Source organism: Triticum aestivum, chromosome 2B (assembly GCF_018294505.1).
Source record: "Triticum aestivum cultivar Chinese Spring chromosome 2B, IWGSC CS RefSeq v2.1, whole genome shotgun sequence".
Classification (NCBI taxonomy): domain Eukaryota; kingdom Viridiplantae; phylum Streptophyta; class Magnoliopsida; order Poales; family Poaceae; genus Triticum; species Triticum aestivum.
In genome coordinates, this window is record NC_057798.1 from 601,441,959 (window position 1) to 601,469,673 (window position 27,715).

Consider the following 27,715-nt stretch of genomic DNA (forward strand, 5'->3'; position numbering starts at 1 on the left):
GGAAGTATGTTTCTTTGTTCCACAACATGTTGTTTGAAATATATAAGTAATTACTTTTCTCATACATGCACATGGTTCTTCTATTACGGGAACAATTCTTTCCAAAACAGTAACATTTTTTTGTCATGCCCAATAGTTTCTTATATTAATGCATACATTTTCAAATTTGAAACTGGTTTACAAATTTGTATACAAATTATAAATTTTGATATTTATGAAGGGAGGAAAATATATGTTACTTAATGGTGGGCCGCATTAATTGCGGTCCATGAAGAACGCCTGTAGGCGTCAAGGCCCCCCGATGCAGCAAATAGGAGCACCCCACTCGGCCTGCGGATTGAAACCCTTTTAGCTCCTGGCCTCTTCCCGGCCCATGGCCATCGATTCGCTGACACGACGCTCGCGGACAGCAGCCACCGCTCGAATCTCCGCGCCGGCTCCGGCCACGGAAGTGTTCTCCCCCACCATCACCATGGCTCAGGCTCCAGGCCGCGCCGCCTCCTCCATGCGGCTCTTCGACGCGCACTGCCACCTGCAGGACCCCCGCATCGCGGCGGCCGCCCCCGCCCTCATACGCGCCGCCACAGCCTCCGGCGTCGGCCGGTTCGCGGTCAACGGCACCTCCGAGGTACACCCCGCCCCTGCCTCGTGCGTGAACGCGAGCGACTGCTCCTCCATGACTCTTTGCCTATTGTACGAGCACAGAAAGACTGGCACCTGGTGAAGCAGATGGCCCAGGAGCACCCGGCTGTCATCCCCTGCTTCGGCCTCCACCCATGGCAAGATTCCTTGGCCGCTTCTCGCGGTGCACTGCTGCTTATGCTATCTGGATTTTAAAACCGTGAATTTGGTAGGTGGGTACCGGAGAGGTCGCCTGATTGGATGGATTCGCTCCGGCAGTTCTTCTCGGAGACCCCAGAGGCGGCTGTTGGAGAGGTGAGCTATATCCCTCAATTTGTTACTCTTCCGGGTTACTGGCCAGCAATAAAATTGCGGTAATACGGACTAGCACCGTGCAAACCAAGGCTTCCCCACAAGCATTAGTTCTCTATAAATATAGTCTAGATTATGAGCATCTGGTTTTGCAAGTCATCGAGTTCTATCAGCATTCAGCAATAGGGTATATTTGTCTGTCGACTTTGTTTACTGTAACTCTAAAGCCGAGAAGGCTGTTTATGAATTTAATCTAATAGACTGCCCTAGTTTGGCAGCATAATTTGTCCAAAAGATCAAAACCGTAGTAATCTAAAACCTCAGCATTCCAATGCCCGGGCAATGAATACGTTAGTTCTATATAAACCACAGTTTTTCTCACCTCGGTTTACAAAAAAGAGGCCGAGACCTCTTTCTCGAATACTACAAAAAAACACCGTGTTCGGGATACTACACTTTATAAAACTGTGGTAGTTATTGATGCCGAACACATCAAAGTTTTTAAAATCATGCTGTCCTGAAAAACCACAGTATTCTCCAAATAGTCAAAAAAAAAAACTGAGCTGCCAAACACAGCCAATTTTTCTTCCGTTTCCTTTTGGCATATGCGATATGAGACTTGTGCAATTATATATTCTCATATGTCACTATTATGCAGACTGGTCTCGACAAGGGATCGCATGGAAAAACTATTGACTTCAGAGAACAGGTTTGTTAGCACGGACCCCTCTGCAATTCTTGTTGAATATGATTTCACCAATGGATTCAGCTACATGATAATGGATATAGCCATTTAGCTTTGTCACTGTGGCTTGTCAAGGGCCTCGGTGCCCAAGACAGCAGGACCTCGACTACGTAGTTCGTAGTCGCGGTGGATAGGAGCGCTAGGGTTTTTGCCTGGCTGCTCTATGATGCGGGAGGGGAAGATAGAAGGAAATAACTTTATTGCTTATCCCTAAAGGGTGCTAACTATCTGATATATAAAGGCCCCATGGGCTAATAACAAACTAGAAACCTATACGAAATAAACTAGTCTAGGAACTAATGTGCCCGGATCAGGACTCCTGTCCAGCCTGCGCCTTGCCTGATGCGGCCGTCGGCTGCTCCTGGCCGCGCGGCCCACGTCTGTAAGACGTGCCCCACATGACATCTCTCCCCCCCTCGACGAGCAGCTCGTCCTCGAGCTGAAAAGCGGGGTAGCGCTCGACGAAACTGTCAAGATCCTCCCATGTAGCTGACGAAGCTGCTTCACCCTTCCAGTGGACGAGTAGCTGGCGAACGCCGCGTGCTAGGAGCGCACGAGTCACGCGCTCTGGTTCTGGAACAGCCGCCCCGTTGTGGATCGAAGGCAATCCCGGCGGTGTAGTTGGAGGAATGCCGAAGAACTTCTTGAGGAGGCCCACGTGGAACACGTCATGGAGGCGCGAGCGTGCCGGAAGCTCAAGACGGTATGCCACGTCGTTGATCACTTCTGAAATGCGGTACGGCCCATAGAATCGTGGCTTGAGCTTGCCCCTGGTTGGCAAGTTGAGAGAGGACGCGGCGCGCTGTCGAAGGCGAAGCCAAACCCAATCGCCCACCTCATGCCGAATGTCCCGATGACGTCTGTCGTAGTAGGACTTATAGACCGCCTGTGCCTGTTGTAGACGATAGCGGACGTCCTCGATAAGTTCGTCGCGCTCAGCCATGCTCCTGGCCACTGCAGCCACCCGTGTGTCGCCGGGCTCGTAAGAGCGAATAGTGGGAGGGTCACGGCCATACACAAGCTTGAACGGAGTCTCTTGGGTTGCTGTCTGGTAGGCGGTGTTGTATATGTACTCAGCCCAGGGAAGCCACCGGAGCCACTGCTTGGGACGATCCCCGGTAAGACACCGTAAATACATCACAATGATCTTGTTAGCAGCCTCCGTTTGACCATCCGACTGCGGGTGAAATGCTGACGTCATGTGCAGCTTTGTCCCCGTGAGGCGCATGAGCTCTCGCCAAAAAAAGGAGGTGAAGACGGGGTCGCGGTCAGAGACCATGGACTGCGGCACGCCATGGAGACGAACAACCTCAGCGAAGAACACCTGTGCCACTGACTCTGCCGTGTATGGGTGGGCTAACGCCACAAAATGGCAATACTTGCTGAAGCGATCCACCACGGTGAGGATGACAGACTTCCCGCCTACTCGAGGAAGCGCTTCCACGAAGTCGATGCCGATGTCAGTCCACACGCCCGTGGGTACCGGCAGCGGCAGTAGCAGCCCAGCGGGGTGCAAGTGCTCGGACTTGTACCGCTGGCAAGTACCGCAAGTGCGGATGTACTCCTGCACCGTCTTGCGAAGGTTAGGTGCGTGGAAATCGCGGCGGAGACGATGCAATGTGCGCAGGACGCCTTCATGCCCATCATCGTGCACGGCACTGAGAATCTCCTGGAGTAGCGGGGATGACGGCGGAATGTAGAGGCGGCCGTTGAAAGTAACGAGGCCGTCGGAGAGCGCCCAAGGCTGTTGCCGCGCACCTGCCGTGATATCCTCCCGCAGTGCGACGAGCGCCGGATCAGTGGATGTCGCTTGCCGGAGGCGATTGATGAAGTCGAAACGAGGCCCTGAGACCGCCATGATCGTCGTCTCCTCCGTGTCACGGCGGGAAAGTGCATCCGCCATCGTGTTGGTACTACCTGCCTTGTACTCCACCGTAAAGTCGAATCCCAGGAGTTTGCCAACCCAATGATGCTGCGGGATGGTGGCCAAACGCTGGTCAAGCAGAAATTTGAGGCTGTAATGATCCGTTTTTACCACAAACTGACGCCCCCATAGGTACGGCCTCCAATGGCGAATCGCGAGCACCAGGCCGATGAGTTCCCGTTCATACGCTGCCAGGGAACGGTGACGTGGCGCGGCTGGCCGGCTAAAGAAAGCCACCGGGTGGTGGTCCTGAAGAAGGACGGCCCCGAAACCGTACGTCGATGCGTCACACTCGACGATGAACGGCCGTGTAAAATCCGGTAACGCGAGGACGGGAGCCGTGGTGATTGCCGTCTTGAGGGTGGTAAAAGCTGCTGCCGCCTCCGGCGACCAAGAGAAACCATCCTTGCGAAGGAGGGCCGTCAGGGGCGCGGCAACCACGCCAAAGTCCTTGACAAACTTGCGGTAGTACCCCGCAAGGCCGAGAAAGCCCCGAACCGCGCGCGCCGAGCGTGGTTGCGGCCAGTCCGCTACTGCCTGCACCTTTTCCGGATCCATGGCCACGCCTGCAGCGGAGATGGTGTGACCCAGGTATGCGATTGATTCAACGGCGAACGCGCATTTGGAGCGCTTGACGAAGAGCCGGTGCTGGTGCAGGACCGTGAAGACGGTGCGCACATGTCGGAGATGGTCAGCCCATGTCTTGCTGAAAATGAGGATGTCGTCAAAGAAGACGAGAACAAAACGGCGCAGGTATGGCCGCAGCAGATCATTCATGAGGGCCTGGAACGTGGCCGGCGCGTTGCAGAGTCCGAACGGCATCACCAGAAACTCGTAGAGGCCGTCATGAGTACGGAAAGCTGTCTTCGGGATGTCCTCCGCACGCATCCGCACCTGGTGGTAGCCGGAACGTAAATCGAGCTTGGTGAAGAAACGAGCGTGCCGTAGCTCGTCGAGGAGTTCGTCCACCACCGGAATCGGGAACGCATTCTTGACAGTAATGGCGTTCAGGGCGCGATAATCGATGCAGAAGCGCCAGGACCCGTCGGCCTTGCGGACCAGCAGTACCGGGGACGAGAATGCGGAACAACTCGCACGGATGATACCTTGGGCGAGCATGGCGGCGCACTGACGCTCCAGCTCGTCCTTGTGCGCGGCCGGGTATCGATACGGACGGACGGCCACCGGGGCGGAACCAGGTAGCAGGGTGATGCCGTGATCGCGGCTGCGGGGCGGTGGCACGCCGGAGGGGTCGGCGAAGATGCCGTCGAACTCGGTGATGATGGCGTCCAGGAAGTCGCGGCCGCTGCATGATTTTAGGGCTGGCCCGTCCGGTCCTGCAATGCCGTGCCAGCACACCCGATGGCCCCGCCGCCAGAATGTCATGGAGAGGGCTCGGAAATCCCACAGGATCGGTCCGAGCGACGCCAGCCACTGCGTCCCAGGACGATGTCGTAGCTCGCGAGCGGCAAGGCGAGGAAATCCTCCGCGAACTCCTCGTGGCCGATGCGGAAGGGCACGACGCGGTACGCGCCCTGGCACGGAACGCGCTCGCCGTTGGCCACCGTGACGCGCATCTTCTCTGTGGTGGGGGGCGGTAACGTAGCACGAGCGGCCGCCTCTTCGGCGATGAAGTTGTGGGTGGAGCCTGAATCGATCAGGGCGAGGAGGGAGACACCTCCGAGAGTAATCTGCATCTGCATGGTTTCACTCGTGCGCACGCCGGCGATCGCGTGGAGCGAGATTTGAGGGTCGGCCCGCGATGCATCCTCAGTGGCGGAGGCCGCGTCGTCGTCGTCGTCGTCCGGCGCTAAGTCGAGGAGAAAGATGCGCTGGCACACGCGGTTGTGGCCCCTGCCAAACTTCTCGTTACAGTTGAAGCAAAGGCCCAGGCGACGGCGTTCCTCCATCTCTGTCTGGGAGAGACGCTTGATTGGGCGTCCGTCCGGCAGATTGTGGCCCTGCTGAGGTGCGGCTGGTGGGGCCGGAGCGGGGGGCGCGAGGCGTGGTCCTGGTGTCGGCAGGATGCCCTTCTGTGGAAAACGCACCGGTGGCGCGGCGGAAAGCGCGCACTGGTCGCACAGCTTCAATTTGCGGGCGAGGCTCATGGCGACGGCGAGGGACTGTGGGTTATGGATCTCCACGTCGAGGCTGAGGGGTGGCTGGAGTCCCGCGGTGAAGATCTGCACTTTCTGTGTCTCGGATAAGGTGCCTGCCCGGGGAAGGAGTGCCTCAAACCGCTCCTGGAAGTCGACGACGGACGTCATGCGTTTGCACGCCATTAGTTCGCCCAGCGGGTTAGCGCGCAGCGGTGGCCCGAAGCGGAGATTGAGCAGCTCGGAGAAGCGGCGCCACGGAGGTGTGCCCTCGTCGCGCTGGACCTGCATATACCATAGTTGGGCAGGACCCTCGAGATTGTAGGACGCCATCCACACCTTCTCCTCCTCGGCGATCCGTTGTTGATGGAAGAAGGACTCGCATCTGTTGATGAAGGCGAGCGGATCAGACTTGCCGTCGAACTTGGGGAAGTCCATCTTCTGGAACCTGGGCGGCCGATCATTGTGGTGCTGCCCATCATGGGCGGCGGCAGCGCTGGACGAAGAGGAGGACTTGTCCTTCTGGAGTGCGGTGACGGACGACTGCAGGGACATCACCGTGGCCGTCAAGGCCTCGATCATCTTAGCCAGATCCGCGGTGGTCGGTTCTGCCATGCCGGAAGTGACCGAGGCGGCAGCGGATTGTGGCGATGTCGGGGAGCTGGGCGCGGACACAGGGGGGAAAGCGGCCGGCGGATGGAGCGTGGACGAGGAGGAGGATCGCCTGGAACCTGATACCAAGTTGTCAAGGGCCTCGGTGCCCAAGACAGCAGGACCTCGACTACGTAGTTCGTAGTCGCGGTGGATAGGAGCGCTAGGGTTTTTGCCTGGCTGCTCTATGATGCGGGAGGGGAAGATAGAAGGAAATAACTTTATTGCTTATCCCTAAAGGGTGCTAACTATCTGATATATAAAGGCCCCATGGGCTAATAACAAACTAGAAACCTATACGAAATAAACTAGTCTAGGAACTAATGTGCCCGGATCAGGACTCCTGTCCAGCCTGCGCCTTGCCTGATGCGGCCGTCGGCTGCTCCTGGCCGCGCGGCCCACGTCTGTAAGACGTGCCCCACATGACAGGCTTTAGTTCTACCCCTTTACCATAAGCATAACAATATTAACACAGGTTGAACTTCTCAAAATAAAAAATTTAACACAGGTTGAAGTATTCCAACGACAACTTGAACTTGCTAAGGAATTGGAGAAACCTGTTTCTGTTCATTGTGTACGTACCTTCGGCGATCTTCTGGAAATACTAAAGTAAGGAATGGATATTTGGTCTTTATCATCTTTTTAGTTCTTGTCAGTATCTAGGGTGTGTTTGGTTCACAGCCAACGATGACCATACCAAAAAATTGGCGTGCCCGCATGATTTGGCTATCGTTTGGGCTGGGGCCAAAATTTTGGCTCGCCCACCACGCCCTGGACCTTCCCATGTTATTTTCGCCAATTCTTTGGCTCGTCGTCGGCGCGGAAAACGTTCGCCAATAAATTGGCGAGTTCGACGCCCGCTCTTCCGTACGTGAATACGCTGTATTGGAATGACAGGCGAATTATCCGGCCAAATAAACGCTAACTGAATCTAAACCTTCCCGCGCTATCGCAAATCTACCTGATTAAATTGGGTGTTTGCCTCCATAATTAACTGCAGCCCTTTTTCTGCGTGAGAGTCGCTCCACGCACGCCATGCATGCTGGTACTGCCTCCGTAATCCAAAGCAACCCTAATAACAATTGCAGCGATTTGTTTCCTAATCGTGTTTTCAATGCCGTGGACTTTAGTCTCGTTGACCTTATAATCCCTTCTATTTTTTTTTGGCGGAACGGCCCATAGTCCTTTATGCGTCTCACTCTTTTAGCAGCCTATATCATTGATAAACTAGAATCAAACCAAGCACTAACCCAATACATGTTGCCATACATAAACTCAGTTGGCTCCAAGCCAAACGGAAGTCCAGCAACTTTGCCAAAAAAATTGGCATGTACAATGGCTATAAACCAAACAACACCATCTTTCCAAAATTTTGGTCATGCCCGTGCTTTAGTCATACCAATATTTTGGTGGGGCTAGTTGGGGCTCAAACCAAACACACCCCTAGTTCAATATGACAGGTAGTGGTAGTTTGTTTGTCTAAGTTCAATTTTCAATATCTTAAAAAGTAGATTACCCATGATATGGCATACACCAGGTTCTTAGTAGGTTTGCAATTAGTTTTTTTTCATCTCATTTCCAAAACATTGAATATATTGCTCTTCCTAGATATATATGTCATACAGAAGAGCAGCTTCCATACTTCTAGTCTAGTATGGATGTCCTGTAATTTCTTATCTCTTTGTCTACAAATAAATGTTATGCCGTGTTAACATTTTGGCTGCCTGCAGGCGTACTGGGCCTTTCCCAGCAGGTGTGCTGTTGCATTCTTATCTGGGGTCTGCAGAAATGGTGCCCGGCCTTGCAAATTTAGGTTGTTACTTTTCGTTGTCTGGTTTCCTTACAGGCATGAAATCTACTAAGGCAAAGAAAATGCTCAAAGCAGTAAGTCGGCCATGCCTTTTTTCTCCCTGCAAGTAGTTATGTTAAAATCTATTCTGCACCACCAGTGAAATGCATTTGTGTTTGTTCTAGATACCCTTGGACAGGATTCTGTTAGAGACAGATGCACCAGATGCAGTACCAAAGTTGGACAATGTTTCTCTAGTTACAGTCCCTGTGGACATTTCAAATGCAGATATTGAAAAGTTCCACGGGATTCTACCTCTTCAAAAGAATCCTTGAATCATCCAGCTAACATCCACATTGTAAGATTTGTGCCCTGATGCCTTTGGCTTATAGTTTTGTTAGCAAATCTTCATGGTACATGTTGCACGAGCTCATTGCTACCTCTCTTATTTTAAACAGTTTCCTAATAATGAAAATATTCTTGTCCTGGCTAGCATACTACGATGTCTATAAAGAACTAAACCTTTCTAGGGCACACAATATTTTCTCTGAATGCTCCACTATTTCAACATTACTGTGCCATGTTCAGTATGATGTCATATCCGTGCTTAGAGTTTAAAAAATGTGTGTGCTGCTGTTTTTCTATTGTTTAATTGATCCACTCCCATCTCACTGGCACGGTGTCACTACTCCATCTGTCCAACAATGGCTTGTTACTTGACAAGCTCTCGTTCTCGCACACACTGATGATGGATTAAGGAAATCAGTCTAGTAAACCATGCCTCATTTCCATGTTCCTTTTCAGGTTTTGAAGTATGTGGCATCACTGCTTGAAATGCCGGAAGCAGAACTCGCCGAGGCGAGCTACAGGAACGCCACCAAACTGTTCTCCTACCCTGGACCCAAAGTTCATCCCGAAGCTGAAACTGTGTGAATGGGGTGGTGCGGATGGCCATCCAATACGAACCATGCTCATCGGAATCCTGGTGCGTTCTGCCTCTGGATGTTTGCCTGTATACCGCATGTATATTGTTGTACTAGTATATATAATCGGCCTAAGACAAAGTAACAATCAGAGAAGAAATAATAAAGCGGTTCATGGCTGGCCGTGCCATGTTGCCAAATTCCACTCGCAATATTATTTTACTCCCTCCGTTCACTATTACAAGCTGTCACTATGGACTACACACCGACTGAAATGAGTGAACAAACACACTAAAATGTGTATATATATATACATCTGAATCAGAAAAAAAGTTTAGAACATCTTGTAATTCAGAACTATACAGATTTTTATCCTTGTATTTCGCCTTCTCCTTTTATTTTGGCTTGTCGTGAGAACTTTGTTGGTTGTGTGCATCTTAATTATGCAGAGGCCGGGTGTCATGCTTAAACCTTTTAAGTAAAAGAAAAGTACATTTTTCGTCCCTTAACTCTTGGCGGAGTCTAGATTTAGTCCTTCAACTTCAAAACCGGACAAGTTGCACCTCTAAATGTTAATACCGGACAAGTTTAGTCCCTCGTCTCGGCTAACCCGGTATCGCTGCTGACTCAGTGTGGTTTTGACTGGTTTTCGTCCATGTGGCAGTATTTCTCTCTCCCACCTGGCCCTATCTCTTCTTCCTTCTTCCTATGTCAGTTTGAGCATTTCATCAAACATAGGATGCGCGCCTACCATTGTGGTCCTGCTAGCCACCATACGTCACGATGGCCGCATCCTTGGCTGCCTACTGGTCGCTCCAAGCCGCCACTACCTTCTCATCGCTGGCCGCGTGCAACAGCCCTGCTACCCCCGTGCACCTCGCCATGGCACAACCCCTGGCTGCCTGCCAACCTCTACACGCACTACTGCGGGCCGCACCAGTATGACACAGGAGCTCGCCAGTAACGCAAGCGACCAAGCTGACGTTCGTGCCGTTTTGGAGCTCCCCTTCTGGAAACCAGCGCCGCCTGGTCGACGACGAGATACTCAAACTCCGGACGCATCGAGCTCGGCGGCGTGCATGTACTGATAGACCTGTGGTGTACCTCCTCGACGTTGTCTGTGGAATGCTCGCCGAGGGCCTGGACAACGCGCTCCCGCCACTTTTGACATGCAGCCACGCGTTCGTCGCCGCCGGTGGTGCTTGCCCTCGAGCTCGCGGCGCTCGCATCCGGGACCGCGTTGGTGCGCACGCGCTGGGGCAAGGGCCAGGCCGCGGAGTCGAGGCACCCGGGCGTCAAGCTCCAGCACGTTGCTCGGGAAGCTTCTATGGCCTGTTTGGGTGCGCCCACCACGACGGCATGGTTCGCGCTACTGTATGCGGCCGCCCCGCCGTTCCACCGCTGTATCCATGCCGTGCAAGCCAGCTTTCCAACCGTCACCACCGACCCCGCGGGATGCTCCTGGCCGCCAGCAATGGGATCTCCGGACGGCGCTGCTGGACATGCGGGGGTAGAGCAGCATGGCCGTCGGGATGGACGAGATGACCAACATCCGCTGCCTACGAAGTGTTCGATAAAATGCCTGACACCAGTAACGAAACTGCTCCATGAACGATACTTATGCCCGACGTATGCACGACATTTAGATCCAGCGGCCGGTGCTGTTTCAATGATACGCATGTGCGGCCTGATATAATTATCGTCTGTGAATCGTCCTTTTTCTGTCGTCTTTGTTGTCTTTGTTAAAGGGAGAGAGCGGAATCTAACCTATGTTTCCTAATACAATCACGTTACTCAACAGTCTTTATAGCATGACTCCACCGGTAAAAAGATGATGATGAGGTGCGACTGGTCAAAACCAGGTTGAGTCAGCACATAAACAACCTCAGGGACTAAACTTATCTGGTTTTAAGAGTTAGAGTTGCAAGTTGTCTGGTTTTGAGGTTAAAGGACTCAATCTAGATTTCGTCAAAAGTTGAAGGACGAAAAATATACTTTTTTTTAAAAATAAATATCACACTTTATTAATTGGAAATAAGAGTTACATCATCAATAAAAAAAGATACAATATCCTCCATAGGCTCCTCACACCAATCCCTAGTCTCTGAAAATTTTCACTAGTATAGCAAGTTCATGAGCAACTTTATTTGCTTCCCTATTACAATGTTCAAACCTAGTAACAGAAAAATCACATGCCATAAAATAGCAATTGTCGAACACTGCTGTTGCCGCACCCGCTGATTGTCCTCCATTTTTCATTGTGTCAATCATTTCCATATTATCAGAGTTGACAATAAGGCGATTGCAACCAACCTTCTGTGCAAGGATTAAGCCAAACCTTAGAGCTATGCTTCTGCTGTTAATACGTCAACACACCAATCAATCCTTCAATTTCCGCCAACAATGAACCTTCCTTTGTCATCTCTGAGGACAGCCCCTGCCGTGCTCCTAAGCAGATCGTGATCAAAGGAAGCATCAACATTTAGTTTCACAAAACCCATAGGAGGTCTGCTCCATCCCCTTATTTTACTGGTTGCCTTAGAGGAGTGTGCATTAACATAGTTCGCCGTTATGGCACGAGCCCCCATCGAAGTTTGATGTGCATCTTGAGACTTTCCTTCATGAACCAGTTTACGTCTATCCCACCATAGATACCAAGTTGTTATAGCAATCAATTCACGTACGTTCTGGAGTCCCAATACAAATAATTCTTGGTCTGGCATAAGTAGTAACAATTCAAGAACTGCCTCTCCCGCCCGATCGACACTACAAGCTCTATTGATCACCTCATACAATCCTAACTTGTTCCAAACCTCTTTCGCCTTCTGACACAGAAACAAGACGTGTTTTGTGTCTTCTGGACCATTTGAGCATGATGGGCAGATGGGCGAAATTTTCATGTGTCTATTAGCGAGCGTAACACGGCATGGGAGAGTTCCATGCAATGTATGTCAGATGAATTTTTTTACCTTTGCCGGACAAGATAGTTTCGAGATCTTACCCAGATAGGATTAGCATTGGTTCTACCCATACCATTTGTATATTGCAATTTCCTCCCATGTTGGTTCCATTCCTCCGAATAAGCTGATCGAACAGTGAACAAGCCATTTTTTTGTATAACTTCAAGCAATGAAATCCGACATATCATGCATCGGAAGGGGAATCGCGAGCATCCTTTGAGCGTCAATTGGCCACAAAGTTTGTCTCACCAAGTCTTCATCCCAACAATTCATGATTGGGTCAATAAGGTCAGACACCTTTGACAAAAGATGCCTCCTTCTAGGAGTAATAATTTTCCTACTACCTTTGACAAAAGATGCCTCCTTCTAGGAGTAATAATTTTCCTACTTGCACAATTCGGGATCCATGCATCTTCCCAAATATCAATCTTTTGTCCATTTCCAACTCGCCAGATGTAACCATTCCTTAGGGAATTAACTCCTTCCATAATGCTTTGCCAGGTAAAAGATGAACCCTTCTTTAGATTTGCACTCATTAAATCACCATCTGGGAAGTATTTTGCTCTGAAGATTGTAGCACATAATGATTCTGGATTATCAAGCAAACGCCACGCCTGTTTGGCTAGCAAAGCCAGATTGAAACAATGTATATCTCGGAAGCCCATGCCTCCTTGGTCTTTTGGGACACACATCTTCCACCACGTCATCCAATGCATCCTCTTCTGATTGTCCTCGTCACCCCACCAAAATTGTGACATTGCGTCAATGATTCCTTTGCAAATTTTTTTAGGAATTTTAAAGACGGACATAACATAAGTTGGGATAGCTTGTACAACAACTTTGAGGAGAACTTCCTTTCCTCCAACGGATAACAATTTTTTTTCCATCCACTAATTTTTGTAAAAATGCAATCAATTAGGAATTGGAAACACTCAGAGGGTGCTTGATACGTTTTAGTCCCATGACTAAAAGTAGTGAGACTAAAACTTGCTAGCCTCACTCATGCTTGGATACAAATACTAAATAGACTAAAATGAGTTAATGAGCATTTATTATCCTTCAAACCCTCCAATCTCGAACTCGCATGTGTTAAAGGAGAGGAGTTAAATGAGGAGAGAGGGGACTAATCCACATTTTAGTAGGGTTCCCCTGACTAAATTTTTTTAGTCTCAAGACTAGTTCTAGCCTCTCTTTAGTCAGGGATGATTGAAATTTTAGCCTCTAAAAGAGACTAGTTTTAGTCAGACTAAAAATAGTCCCTCGGATCCAAGCATGGCCTCACTTTTGTCCATACCCACATTTACAGGCAAACTCAAATATTTGTCATTGAGAGCTTCAGTCGTAATATCCAGAATTGTGCAAATTTGCGCCTTGTCTTCCACTTTTGTGTTGGGACTAAAGAAAATACTCGACTTTTCAACGCTCACCATTTGCCCCGAGGCAACACAATAAGAATCCAAAATTGATTTCAGCGCCTCAGCATTCATAGCATTTGCTTTTATAAGGATCAAAGAATCATCGGCGAAGAGAAGGTTTGAGATCGAGGGGGCATCTCTACAAACCTTAACTCCAGAAATATTACCATTCTCCTCCGCATTAGCTAGAAGAGCCGTCAGCCCCTCTGTACATAGCAAGAATAAATATGGAGAGAGAGGATCTTCCTGCCTTAAACCTCTAGTAGGTTTAAAACTCTCAGTCTCTTTAGTATTAAAGCGAACCCGGTACTCCATCGAAGATACACATTGCATAATTAGATTTACCCAGTTCTCTTGGAATCCCAATTTCAACATAATTTCCTTCAGAAAAGACCACTCTACCCGGTCGTACGCTTTGTGCATATCCAATTTGATGGCACACATACCCTCTTTAACATTCCTTTTTTTCTTTATTGTATGGAAACACTCGTACTCCACTAAAATGTTATATGTAACATTCTTCCGGGTACAAATGCACTCTGAGTCGTGCTGATAATATCTGAGCCGCAATCATTTTTGAAATATACTTTTCTCTTTAAGTAATATAAAGCGCCCCTTTTCGAAAAAGAACTACTACTAGTTTTTACGTTGAACTATGTACTGTCCTATCAGAAACGAGGCTCCGATCACATCCGCCTGCCCTGTCAAGTACCTGGGAATCTCTCATCACACGTACTACCAGACCATTGTGCGCAGTGACTGGACTCGAACCGAACGCGCTATCTTGTTAAATTAGGATGACAAGATAACAACAGTTTACTTGGATCCTCTTACGATAGGCCTAGACTCATAAGCTCCAGCTCCAATACCTAAATCCTTATCGCTAATCGCATCACCTACCTAAGATAACACCCGTTGTAAACCAGCGAAAGATCTTTTTTGCTTGCCGAGTGGAACCCGTCCCAATCCGGCAAGAGGGGGGCGGGCATTCCCTGGGGCCTGCGCGCGCATAGTGCACGTCCACCTCCCGATCCGACCGCTGATCGAGACCGATCCGACGGAGCGGAGTGTGGCGGCGTAGGATTCGGCACACGCACACTCGCTCGCTTTAGACTTTCGGCGCCGCGTGAACGAACAAAATCGTTTGCGCGTGAACGGATCAGAAAGCTGGCACTTGGTCGATCGTCAGCATCGGGAAGAACGTCTGCGGCGTGAACAAGCGCAAGAACACTGCAAAGTAACGAAGAAACCCAAGCAGCAGAAGTGATCCTGGACATAGAAACAAAAGCTGAACATATGTATGGCTGTGTACATGTGGTATGATCTCAACTGATCCCGGAGCGAGCAAGAAGCAGCAGAGCAAACTAATTAAACAGGCACGTACGTGTCGGGAGAAGAGAAGCTACTGCATGCGCACGGAAGAATGGCAAGCTGTAAGCTACGTGGAGGCGGGTCGCTAAGCGCCTGCGTGTGCGCCCGGCGCCGGAGGCGCCTCGACCGGGCGGCGGCCGCAGCGGCACGGGCTGGAGGCGAAGAGGGAGAGCCAGGCGAGGACGGGCGTGCCGAGGAGGACCAGCCCCGCGGGCACCATCCAGAGCCGCGCGTGCGCCGGGTGGAACGCCAGCGCCCACCACACCAGCAGCGCCGCGCCTCCCAGACCGACCGCCACCAGGCTCGCGGCCGTGGCGGCCACGGACGAGAACGACGACGACGACGACGACGCCACCTTCGCCGTGGCCGCGGGCTTCGGTGGCCCCGCACCCGCCTCCATGGAAGGTTACGTACGCGCCTGGCACCGCCCGGCCGTCGTCAATAGATCGAGTCCAAGTGTTGCGCGCATATATACCCGCCTGGCGTGGCGTGGCGTGGCTGGAAGCTGCACCGGCGGCGGTGTGCAGAATAGTCCCGTCAAATATGCATGTGCGCTACTACTCCTCTCTACTGCTTCGCGCTTATGCACTTCTGTAGACCGCACGTACGCCAGTATATATTACCGTCCGTCGGTCGTCGTTCCGAATTGTTCCTTTCTACAACAGCGATCTACTTTCCGGCCTTCACAAAGCAGCCAAAGGCAACAACAGCAGAGAAGGAAAAAGAAAAGAAAATTGCCGCGCGTCAAAGTCACCGTCGCCCGTCACGTTCTACACGTTTGAAGACGTGCGGAAAGTGTTGCGCGGGGGGAGAAGATATTCCACGATGCGGTGCACGCACGCACACAAGGCGATCTCCTCGTTCATCCGTATCGACGCTGGAACAAGGCGCGGACGTTGACGGGCGACGCATCGGCGGCGCCGCCGTCGACGATCCTGCCGGCGACGATGAAGTTGACGGCCTCGGTCGGGTGGAACGCGTCCCAGAACACGTACTTGGAGCGGTCCTCGCACAGGGTGGCGGAGCTCGAGTTGGCGACGCCGATGCAGAGGAACGGCGGGAAGCTGCCGCCGCAGCAAGGGTCCAGCGCCTCCTCGAAACCTACGTGCGCATGACCAAGTTTCAGTCCACGGAATGCGAACCCGCCTGCAGTACGCAAGAAAGAAAATCCTACTACCGTATTGACTGTGCTGCCGAATGATCTCCATGACGATGCCGTGGGTGTTGGTGTAGACAAACGCGCTCTCCGGGCCCATCTCCTGGTTCAGCCTGCCGATCATCCTCTTCAGCCTCTTGTTGTAGCCTTCGCAGAGCTTGTTCACAGCTGCGGAACACTCCCCGGCAGGGATGAACTCCAGGGCGCGGACGTACGGTATGCAGCCCAGCGGCCCGACGTCGGCGATGACAAATTTCCTAGCCCCGAGTTCGTTCAGCCGCTTCGTTTTGGAAGCGAGTTGCAAGATGGTAAGCTCAGAATGGGAGCAAACCAAAGAAAATTACAGTACTACTCACTAGCTAGGAACACTGTGAGTTAGGGGTGAGTGGCACCTTCAGATGAAATGCCAACTTGGAAACCAAGGCGTCCTGAAAATCTGCAGGATCAGGCTTCTGTCGTCCGAAGAATGGCACTGAAGGTGAGAGGTACTCCAAAATGTCATTGGATCCAGCAGCCACCGTGATGAGCGCCTCCCCCAAGAAGTCGGCCGCGGCTTTCTCCCCAATGGTCGCCAGTATCTGAGCTCTGGTCTTCTCAAAGTAGCTGATTTGCTGTCCGAGTGGCACCCTTCCGATCTGCCAACCCAACCACATTTTCACAGTTGCAATTCAGAGTTCAGACCAAAGCAAGCCAAGGGAAGTATACCAACTGCAAAATAAAAATCACATACGTAAAAGGAACCGGTCTCGTCGAAAATGCCGGAAGAACCAGAAGCATAGTTGGTTCCACTGTTGATCACTTCAGCACTAGAGTTTGGAGCCAAGTAGGGAGGAGCAAAGCTCTCCTGCCCCAAGGCTTCACCTGAGGGAATAGCACCAAGACATTTTCGTCAGATAAAGCATGGACAGTCTAAACAAAGTTTCTCATGAAAACTCATACTGCTTGCTACTATTACCGATGACATCCGCAATGGTCCTGCCGTTTGTGAATCTCCCGGTCGGCTTGCCGCCAGAAAACGAGAAGTCGACGCCGTATGGCGGGGTGTTGGCCTTGGAGAGGGTCACGAGATAGTCGTTGTTGCCCGCGTCGACGAGGGAGTCGCCGAAGATGAAGAAAGCATGAGGCGACGCCGGAGATGGACAGAACAAGAGCAGGATCACTGCTGTGAAGAGGGAAGGGCAGCAGTGGCGAAGGAGCACGGCCATCTTACGTATGCTGCAACAAACCGTGGAGCGTTTCTAGGACTCTGCATCAAAGTTTTAAATAGCGCGCCAAGCCTCTTAGCAGCGGCTTGGGGAAAAACTATGAGACGCTATAGCGTGCCAAGCCCAATTTAGCGTTTCAGCATGAATCAATAGAAAATGAAAAGGTAAACATACAATCAAGCATCGAATATCACATATACATGCGAATAACCAAGTAATCACTAATTAGGCATAGTATGGATCACATAACTTGCACAAAACCAAAGGTTTAGGTCATCATAGTGCATCTCAAATATTCTGAACAGAACATATCCTAGTCCTACTTCCAGACCAAATTCAATTAGCAATGGCATCCTACATTAATATTCATACACCAAATTCATATTCAACTCTTAGGGGTAGGCAAAGGAGATAGGCTTGACTTGCCATGGAGAAGCCGATGGTGGCCGCCGCCGGGAGCAGTGGCCGCTGAGCTATTGACAACTACACAAATATCAAGCATGGAGTGGATGATATAGATTGCCAACCTTAGATGCTGCTTGGGTACATGAACACCCTGACCTTGCGCCCCTGCACACAAAGCAAAGCAACAGCCTCATCAGAAAAGCACCAACAAGCAGCACATCGAAAATGGTATTATCACCAGAGAGGAACATGGACTCTGCGGAGAGGTTGGACTTGGACCTGCAATTACCACCACACCGCTCAATCCGCACCATGAATGGCCAGATCCGGCTGCTGCTGCTTCCTTCCACCGGGAGTAACTTCAGCTACCCCTCCTTCCTTCCTCGCCACCAGGAGCAGCTCGACCCAAGGAGGAGGACAACAACTTGGGAAGGGGAGGCCCGTATAGCGCCGCTATTTAAATCTTTGCTCTGCATATATCCCATCCTCGTACACTGGGCGCACTGCCATGCTTATCGTGCCTGCTGCATCACCCTAGTACCGTTTGACATGGTCATGTCTGACTGCTTCAAGAGGAGATTTGAACTGTCCCAACTGGACCTGGATGAGATGGTTTTCTGTTGGGCGCAGTACAGGCGAGCTGTCAGACATGCTAATGGCTGCTAGCTTGTTCAGCTAACGGGGGAATGCATCTGTCTTGAAAAATAAATAAATACAGTATGTTTCCACAGCTGCACTGACAATAGAGAATGGCAGATGCATCCGTACCAAGGCAAATGCATTTATAAAGCCATTCACTGGCAATACTGAATGCATCCCCTTGAAAAGTTGGAATATATACTGCCATTGGCTGATAACATTCCACAATAACTTATCATAAAATTTGTATAAGAACAGTGCAGGGATCACTAGCTTTTGAGGTACATAATTTAGTCGAAGTTCACTGTGACTATTCGTTCACTTATATAGGAACCACATGCAATCTTTCACACGTCGTCAGTTATAACGATTATAATGTACACTGAAATCTGCAGTACCTACAAACTAATTCGCTAACCGTTTCTACTCACACAAACTAGAGGAACGGCCAATCCATCAACTAAACAAAAAAGAAGCAAAAATAACTCCATTACCATTACATACAATCCCATACTATCTCACTATCATATCATACCCAAGCTTGTCTTGCTTCTCTGGGAGCATCAAACACAGCCACGTCTGGGGCCTTCCTCATGGACCTACTCAACTGAAACACAGGGTGCCTGCACAGCCTCTCCACACCTTTCCTGAAACTAAATCTGTCGAACAAGCCTTCCACGTTCCTATTGCCAAATTCTCTTCCGGAACTGGTCACTCCGCTATTCGGATCATTGTGACGTGGAGGAACTCCACTGTGGCACTTATTGTGGTCCATATCACACTTCTTCTCTTGTTCTTCGAAATCATTTTTGGAATTATGGAGGACTTGTTGAGCTTCAGATAGGAGCTGTTCAGAAATAGCCTTATCAATCATCGGGTGATCGACCCTCTCCTGAATTGAACAAGTGAACGGTTTCTCCAAATGCTCCGGCATCTGAGGTTCGTCTTGGTCATTTGGGGAATCAGAGCATGACTGCAATGTCATGGATGCTGTAGCTAACTCCTCCCTTTCCCTTACGGTCCTTACGATCAAAGTCCTGAGGAAATTCATCACCTGAACTGCATGCATCAGGGCAGTTAATGGATCGGCCATCTGGAAGAGAAATACCATGGGGTTAGTGTATGCTCGTGGGTGTGCTTGGTCACACAGGGTTTGCTCTGCAGGTAAGAATAACAAATAGTAGTATTTCCAATAACCTGAGTCATGTTTGGCGCAAAAACCATAGCGATGTTTCGCGCATTCATCTTGTTGTAGTTTTCAAGCTCCACAACATCGGCCATTAGATTAATAGCCCAGTTAAGTAATGCTGCTTCAACTGGTGGTAGCATAGAAGCAAGGAGAGCGCACTCCTCTTCTGTGTTGCAGTGCATTACTTGCTCTGGAGTCAGCGTGTCCAATACTCCTGTTGGAAGTTCCCGAAACCATGCCTGCAAAAGAGCACCATAGGTCACGAAATGATTTACAAGAAAAATGGTTTGTGTACCATTGCCTACAAGCCACAAATGAATCTCTTCATTTTTAGTTTCATGCTATTGCTCAAACATAATGTGTATTGTCCTTCCTGAGTGTTGATCTTTAAGGCTCTAAACATGTTGGTTCGCAGAGAAATCACGCTCACAGAATATCTGTCTGCTAGGCCTAGGTATCTCTTGAAGCTGAAAGTAAAAGAGAGTTAGTGTTACTGCAGAAGTTCTCAGCACCTTTATCAACCCAGCCAGGCAGTGCAAGTCAACTTCATCCGGAACCACGCCACTGTTTAATTGGTCCCTGACACAGATTTCTTGACCATTCTCTGCGTTAATTCTGAAGATCCCTTCAATCTAAGAATACAATAGATACAAGTAAGCATTCTGAGGACTTGAAGCTGATATTTCAATTGCTAATTTATTAAATTACAGCTGGCCATACCTTAAGTCCTTCTCGTAGATACAACTTCCTCTGCATCATCAAGAGTATTGTGGGCACACTATTTCCTCTTTGATCATATGAACATTGCAAAGAGGTTGGTGAAACGCCAAATACACTTGCACTGCACGGGAAAATATGACTACGACAGGTTAGCAACTAGCACTAAATAATAATTTGGAGCATCGAGTTTAAGGTCTTATGATATTTAGTTGACGCTTCACATCTAGCTTGAGGCAAACGTAGCAGAAAACATACAATCTGAGGCAACCATTTCTTTTTAAGGGACTAGGAAGCAACGGCAGCAGTATGACAACGTTTATCTTCGTTAGCTCATCTAACTGGGTTATTAAATAAATACTGAAATCCTGTCCTGATTTGATGTTAACAACCTAAAAAGATGATGCGAATGGCATTTATAAATGCAAAAGGTAAAAATAAACAAAAATCCCATACTATGTCAGATGCAAGTACAGCTGCTGAGATCAACCTAATCCAAAACATAAGCTAGATGAGAAGATTCCCATTGAGCTGCCCATGCCGGCCAGGTCAGCCACATAAAAAGTCCCAACTTCAAGGTCAAGCACATAAGAAATCCGGCTACGAAATCCAATAAAGAGCTCAGCCGTTAGCCATGCAACAGAATCCCAAAATCAATTTATTTCGCTGATCCGCCGGTGTGTGTCCTCAGAATCGTGTTTCCACGTATCTTCAGAATCATGGCAACTATGCCAGGAGCAGACCACTAAATCAGCCCTCACCCCAAAATCAATAAACTTCTGGGTTAAACAGTTCCACTCCTTGGCATGGATTAACATTATAACTTATAATAATACCATAATTGACAAAACTCCTGATTCAAAAGGCACCACTTGTCCTATTTTTAGATCCACTTGTTGGCCTAATTAATTAAACATTTTTTTAACGGATTCCACTTTCCGTACCCTGTATCATCTCTGAGTGCATCAGCATAACAAGAGAATAGCAAAACACAGCTAATTAAATCAGCATATTTGCATCAGCTTACTCAGGAGCCTTCCTGGCAACAATAGTCGTACCTAGAGTTTCATGTGTTGTTAAATTGCTTATTTATTTACTTTTTACACAAGGTAATATACTTGTTCCGCTTGAAATGAAGTACGTACTAAATATTACTTATCGTGCTAAAGTATCTCAATGAAAATTCCTGGTTACCCGAAAGATATACGAATTATCCTTGTTGTATCGAAGTCTAAAATTTCTGATCACCCAAAAAATTATACGTTGTGCTGACAAGTGCCTAAAAAAGATACACGGTCCAGAAAGTAGCAAAGCATTGCACGCGGCTTGTTTCGATCACAAATTCACGAAAACTATACTCAGCTGTCAGCAGTCAGCAGCAGCGCCGATAAAAGGAAATTCAGCAGCAGAATTAATACTGCAACAAAGAAACAAACAAGGTACAGAGTGGCTGGCAGAGAGCTGACCTGACGCCGGGCGTGGGTCGGGGCACGTCGGGCTCGAGGTCGGCGGGGAGACCGAGGAAGCCGCCGAAGCGGTCGAAGGTGACGTGCGCGACGTGCCGCACGTCCATGGGCCGCCCAATCTCCATCCCCTCCTCGTCGCCGTCGCTGTCGCTGTCGTCGTCCTCCCCCATCGCGCCGGCGCTGCACATGACCAGCGACCGCCGCAGCGCGCCGACCACCGCGCCCACCAGCCCGCCTCCCCTCCCGGCTTGCATCATCGTCGACGGCGGCGAGGCCGTCCCGTCGCTCTCCGCCTCCTCTTCGAACCCGTCCTCCTCGAACTCTTCCTCTTCCTCGTCGTCTTCCTCCTCCTCCTCCTCGTCGTAGGTGCGCGACGGGGAGATCCCGAGCCCGAACCGCATCTGGAACGGCGCCATGGCGGCTCCGAGGCGGTGCCGGTGGCCGCCTGCAGCGCGGAAGGGGAGGAGGATGCGGGGAGGCGTGCGTGGGGAGCGCGACGCGGGCGGGCGGGGTGGGCGTTTGCCGGGTCACGTTTGCTGCCCAGTTTTTATAGTAGTAGTAGTACTTCTGTTTTGATCCAAAACCGAGGGATCTAATCTGATTACCACCACCACGGCGCTCGCCTTAGCGGCTCGTGATTACGCCCACGTCGCCGGTGCTGCGGCCTGTCGTCGCTTTCGATCGTGTTCGCTTTGGCGTGGCACGCGATTATCTTTGGTTTGAAACGGGGCGGGACAAAGCGGAGCGGGGAAGTGGTTGGATTATGGTGGAGCATTAGTTAAATCGCGGCACTGGTTAGTGGAGCGGAGTGGGGAGCCGCAGGCCGGGCCGGGCCGGGTCGATCGCCACGGTGCGTGCGGTGCGTGCGTGAGGTCTTTACAGCCTGGGCGGGCGGAGCAGTGGCAGTTACGGCCGCAGTGACCGACTTACCACGTGCCCCGCGTCGTGCTCCGTCGACTCGGTCGCCAGTCACCCGCCACCACGCCCCGCGACCCGGCCGCGCGCCCCGTGCGGGGCAGACAGCGGTGGCGTGGCAGGGATCGCGCACCCGGATGGTGCCGGTTTGGTGCCGAGCGAGAGCGCCGTTGCAGCCTTCGTTCGTCGCATGCGGTGGTCGGAGGTGTACCGTGGTGGTTAGGGGGCTCTACGGTCAGTTCCTTTCTCTTTCTCTTTTTCATGGTAATACGTGTCTCATTCATATCATAAAAAACAAAGTACAAGTCACGTAAGAACCGACATGACAAAACTGAAAAGGTAACAGAACATCTCTGAGCTTGACACTAACGCCCGTCACTTGCCTCCGGCACCACCACAGCAGCCACCGAAGAAAAGAATGACGGATCACCTCCTCACCCGAACTCGACGCGGCTCCATCGCTGATATGCAGCTTTGCGGACCTTTAAGGTGGCTCACCAAAAGTGAAGCCATTGCCGTTGAACGAATCAGACCGGAGCAACACCCCGGACACGCCATCGAACTTCAGATCTGGCACCCCACCACGACTAAGACGCCGAAGGAAGAAATCATACCTGCCATCCACGAACCACGAACCTAGCACACGTTCCGTCTTCCAGATGTCGTCGATGCAGACCACAATCTGCATCCGCTTCTGGACTACCTTCCAAGCTCCATGCCGACGCTGGAGCAAACGTTGTTGCAACGGCGGAGCCCGAGGACACAGGTCCACCACGAGGATGCCGCCGCCGCCACGCCATCCTTGCTTGAACAGACTGGTTTCCAAATCCATCCCCAACCACATGACCGAAGGCCTTGTGAGGGAAAGATCCAAAGAATCTTTATTCAGCGCCGTCATCGTTGTCGCCGAAGCGGAGACGATGAACAGCCTAAAAACCTAGACTACACGGGAGTAAAAACGATCCACACGCGTGAATCCGGCGACCCCCCTCACCACCGACGACCGAGATCGCCGGCGGAGGGGAGCCGCCGGAGGACGGCGCTGAAAGATGGCCTCTCCTGGCGGCTGCTAGGGTTCCAGCCGCCAGGGAGCAGGGAGAAGAGAAAAACGCTTCGCAATAAGACTCGTTTTTATACCGTGTCCTCCTCCTCACCCCTCTCTCCAGTTCCTTTCTCTTTATCACTGCGTAGGAGTACAGTGCTTGGTTGGGGGAAGGGCAAGTACAGTACGCGGCTTTCCGAGCGTGCCCGCGCAGCGCCTCCGTGAAAAGACCCTCCCTCAGTAATCACGACGTGACAAGCCAAGCCGAGCACGTACGCTCACCAGACCGCATGTTCACGCTGGATGCCGCCGATAGTAGCACGTGTACTATTATGTGGCTGGAAGAAGAGGTTTGTGTGTGTGTGTGTGTATACTTTCCTTCGCGTGTGTTAATTAATCAGGATGAGGATCCTGGCCGCTCCGCGAAGCAAGAGCGACTGAACGGAACACGAACAAGAATTCGATCCCGCGTACGTATCTGCTGCCTGCTGCGTGCCGTACTACGTGGCGCCAGCCGCTATCCGACGAACACAAGAGGTACTCTGCTACAGGGCGGGCAGACAATGTTGTTGATCTGTATGCTTTCGTGTTTGTTGCTTTGTGTGAAAGGCGACCGTGCACGCAGGACCAGTACGTGCCTGCGCGCCTAGCTGACTAGCTAACTCGTGTTCATGATCGCTGTGGTGCAATTGTTGCGTTGCCCCGTTCCGGTCTCCTCCGGGCAGCCTCTATGCTGCGTGCACGGCGCACCAAAAGGACCACTCCACACAACCGTCACGTAATAATTGTCACTAGGATAGTGGATATTATGGGGCGGATGGATCAGCGTGTTCGTGTGTAGTATGCCGTGGTACTTGGCAGGTCGTGACTGACACTTGATCGTTTTGGAATTTCCAACTATATATCCACATTCCACAGATAGGACGATAGGGATATGTGAACAGCCGATTTCTGGAACCTGGGTGCACCGGGCCCCAGTTTCCATGCAAGTTTTGGAAAACTAGAAACGAGAAAATCCATCGCATGTGTGTTGATTAGAAAATTAACGTGTAAATTTCTACTACAAGAATGTGATCGGTAGTGTTGTGGTAATGATAATCCTACCCATTGGTCTCGCCTAGTCCTACATGGCAAGTCAAGGAAGTCTGAATAAATTGTCGTGATCAACAAGCTAAAGGATAAGAAGATTTTAAAGACAAACTTAAAAAATAACACAAATGATAAGTGTCCCACGTGTGACACGAAGTAACACCGCTCTGACTTTTTTACACTAATGTTGCCATCCAAAAAAAATAATACAAAAAAGACTGAAATTTGTCATCCAAACAGAAAGTTGTCATGCTTCACAACTAAAGTTGCCATCCTCAGGTAACTAAACTTGCCATTAAAAAACGTCTGGGTGAAATTGCTTCATGCCACATGTGTGACACTTATCAGGGTCCAAAAATAAACAACGGCAAAAGAGCACAAGCCTAGAATATACTCATTTAGGGCACCTCCAACGGTGACCCTTAAACCGCCCGCAACCGTCCGGACCGCGCTGTCCGGACGTGTAGCGCCATCCAATGCGGGCATATACCGGTTTGCAGGGCGGTTCAGACGCACTTTCTCCCATAAACCGGACACAAACGTGGAAGGGCTTTGCGGGCGCCCCGGCAACACCCACGCCCGCTTCTGACCATTCTGGAACACCCAAACTCCTTCCTCCCTCGCAACTGAGTGCTAACCAATTTGTTTTCATATATTTTTGCAGAAGCAGAAACGAATATAGAAACCCCGGAAATGAATACGGAAACAGATACTACCGGAAACAGACACATAATGAATACAAAACAGACATGAGAACGGAAGTGGGCATTGACCAGAACTTAAAAACCCCTTAAATCATAGAGAAATACACATAAAACAAACAAATCTAATGAACTGTTAACATGTCTACAAAATAATATCATTATGTTAGCAACTTAGCGTAGTATTGTAGTAGTACTGAACAATTGCATATAGGGTTCCCAAGCTGAGTACATGTGTGGTAGTAGAAGTTTAAGGTCTTCATAACTATATAATGATTATGCCTTGGATGATCTTTATAACTATGCGCAATTATGTCAATTGTCCAACAATAATTTGTTTGCCCTTCGCTATTATGCTTTCGAGAGAGGTGCCTCTAGTGAACCTATGGCCTCGGGTCCATTCTCTAAATATTTACAAGTTCCTACAATAGCTATCAATTTACTATTATTATCTAGTTATTGTCATCCTTTGCTATCTTTACTATTATTTGCTTTTAACCTTGTGGCTAGCAAGAACAAGGGGAGTGACAACCCCCTTGATTTTGTTGGGTGCAAGCAATTATTTTCTTTGTGTGCAGGTGTTGCTGCTGGTTTGTTAACCCTTGGTTCTTAAGTGAGGGAAATACTTTTTGCTGTTATGCTGCATCACCCTTCCTCTTCCGGGAAATCCAACAACTCCTGCGGGAGTAGCAGTTACCAAATAAAATTGTTAATGAAAAGACATTCATAAAATTGTTATATTTGATTGAATAATTGGGAAGATTACAAATCTATTCATTTCATATTTATAAAAAAAGATATATTGTAGTTACCATCATTAACCGACTGGCTTTTACTTCTTATTTTTAATTTTGAGATGACATTGCCTCGCAATCTGGCATGAAGATGCCCCTTTTGTTACTTGCATTGGTTTCTCTGCTCCTGAGTACCACTACCGCTGCAAGCGTGATCCCAAGCATTAGTTGCTCTGGTAGAAACTACACGGGATAGAGGTACCAAGAAACCTTCTAGTCTTTGTCAGTGAGTGTGACGCTGCCTCAAAAGGGTGTCAACATACTAGTAGAGGTCGGGCTATTTAGCCGAGGGGGCCAATGCCCCCCTGTTTGAACCAATTAATGAAGAATTTATTTATGGCAGGGCTTAGACGGGGAAATTAGCCTTTGCCCCCAACAAATTTCTTCTAGCTCTGCCATCGAATACAAGTATACTTCTCTAAAAGAATGTATCAATAAGTTTAATTTTGCAACTCATATTTCGTCTTCAACTCTCTCCCAATAGATTTCGCCTCACTCCAGTTGTAAAATACATGATGAGTGAAATACATGATTCCAATCACACTTGTGTTTTCTTGTCAAAGTCACATGGGAGGAGTTCTTAGCAAGAATCAGTAAGATACGGATGAGTGAAATACATGATTTCAATCATACTTGTGTTTAATTCCATGGTATGTAAATAACCAAATAAGTACAATACTACAAGTAAGTTGTGAGTAAAGTTACCGGAAAGGTTGTTGATCATCAGACAATAGTGAAAATGTCGTTGAGTACTGATGACATGTTTCTCGCATACGAAGAAAACGAAGAGATTGATGTAAGGAGTGTGCATCAATACATGCTTGTTGTAAGTAGTACATCGACAAAATCTTCAATCGGCGTTCCAAGCGAATTTTGATTTCAATTAAATAATTTATGGTGGCACAACAAATTGGAATTGGTCCAAGAAAGTTACTATGGTGAATTCTATAATAGAAGGTCGAGTATATTGTCGCTTTAGAAGCAACAATAGAGGGTGATGAATCAATAGCTCATTTATGGACTTAGTATGGTTTCTAGATGATTGTGCAAATAGAACAATATCCTCATATAGTGGTTCTATGGCTCAATCTAAGGAATCAAAGGTCTTGCCAGTGATTCAATATATACTAAGCTTGTTTCACATAAATTATCAATTCATGTGAAAGCATGATAGATGCATAGAAATGCAAATGATTGATGTCTACTACGCAACCTTCTTCTTGTAGACTCGTGTTGGGCCTCCAAGCGCAGAGTTTTGTAGGACAGTAGCAAATTTTCCTTAAGTGGATGACCTAAGGTTTATCAATCCGTGGGAGGCGTAGGATGAAGATGGTCTCTCTCAAACAACCCTGCAACCGAATAACAAAGAGTCTCTTGTGTCCCCAACACACCCAATACAATGGTAAATTGTATAGGTGCACTAGTTCGGCGAAGAGATGGTGATACAAGTGCAATATGGATGGTAGATATAGGTTCTTGTAATCTAAAAATATAAAAACAACAAGGTAGCAAGTGGTAAAAGTGAGCGAAAACGGTATTGCAATGCTTAGAAACAAGGCCTAGGGTTCATACTTTCACTAGTGCAAGCTC

General features: G+C 49.4%; 2 protein-coding genes and 1 pseudogene across 3 annotated transcripts; 1 reads left to right on the forward strand and 2 right to left on the reverse strand.

The window, feature by feature from the left end:
- Positions 1-358: 358 nt before the first annotated feature.
- On the forward strand, positions 359-9,261 carry LOC123046240 (uncharacterized metal-dependent hydrolase BUsg_343-like; annotated as a pseudogene).
- Positions 9,262-15,401: 6,140 nt separating this feature from the next.
- LOC123046242 (GDSL esterase/lipase At5g41890) lies at positions 15,402-18,002 on the reverse strand. Of its 2 annotated transcripts, none has more exons than XM_044469546.1 (7): positions 17,853-18,002; positions 17,696-17,738; positions 16,919-17,178; positions 16,694-16,824; positions 16,356-16,598; positions 15,985-16,243; positions 15,402-15,908 (listed from the first exon to the last, which is right to left on the reverse strand). In XM_044469546.1, the coding sequence occupies exons 3-7, from the start codon at positions 17,166-17,168 to the stop codon at positions 15,670-15,672; spliced, it is 1,122 nt and encodes a 373-aa protein (XP_044325481.1). In that variant the 5' UTR covers positions 17,169-17,178; positions 17,696-17,738; positions 17,853-18,002; the 3' UTR covers positions 15,402-15,669. The 2 variants fall into 2 exon arrangements, with proteins under 2 accessions (XP_044325481.1, XP_044325480.1); XM_044469545.1 differs by having other exon boundaries at positions 16,919-17,209.
- Positions 18,003-18,501: 499 nt separating this feature from the next.
- On the reverse strand, positions 18,502-22,112 carry LOC123046241 (rho GTPase-activating protein 5). The gene is made up of 5 exons (XM_044469543.1): positions 21,585-22,112; positions 20,122-20,242; positions 19,914-20,033; positions 19,410-19,640; positions 18,502-19,305 (listed from the first exon to the last, which is right to left on the reverse strand). The coding sequence occupies exons 1-5, from the start codon at positions 21,998-22,000 to the stop codon at positions 18,742-18,744; spliced, it is 1,452 nt and encodes a 483-aa protein (XP_044325478.1). The 5' UTR covers positions 22,001-22,112; the 3' UTR covers positions 18,502-18,741.
- Between the last annotated feature and the right edge of the window lie 5,603 nt (positions 22,113-27,715).

Coding starts and splice junctions, on each gene's coding strand:
- LOC123046241 (XM_044469543.1), bottom strand. CDS start 22,000: ATGGCGCCGTTCCAGATGCGGTTCGGGCTCGGGATCTCCCCGTCGCGC. Junction 20,034..20,121: donor ATCTACGAGAAGGACTTAAG/GTATGGCCAGCT, acceptor TTGTATTCTTAG/ATTGAAGGGATCTTCAGAAT. Junction 19,641..19,913: donor GCCTGGCTGGGTTGATAAAG/GTGCTGAGAACT, acceptor GCTCTTTTGCAG/GCATGGTTTCGGGAACTTCC.
- LOC123046242 (XM_044469546.1), bottom strand. CDS start 17,168: ATGGCCGTGCTCCTTCGCCACTGCTGCCCTTCCCTCTTCACAGCAGTG. Junction 16,825..16,918: donor GACCATTGCGGATGTCATCG/GTAATAGTAGCA, acceptor CTATTCCCTCAG/GTGAAGCCTTGGGGCAGGAG. Junction 16,244..16,355: donor AGTTGGCATTTCATCTGAAG/GTGCCACTCACC, acceptor TCCAAAACGAAG/CGGCTGAACGAACTCGGGGC.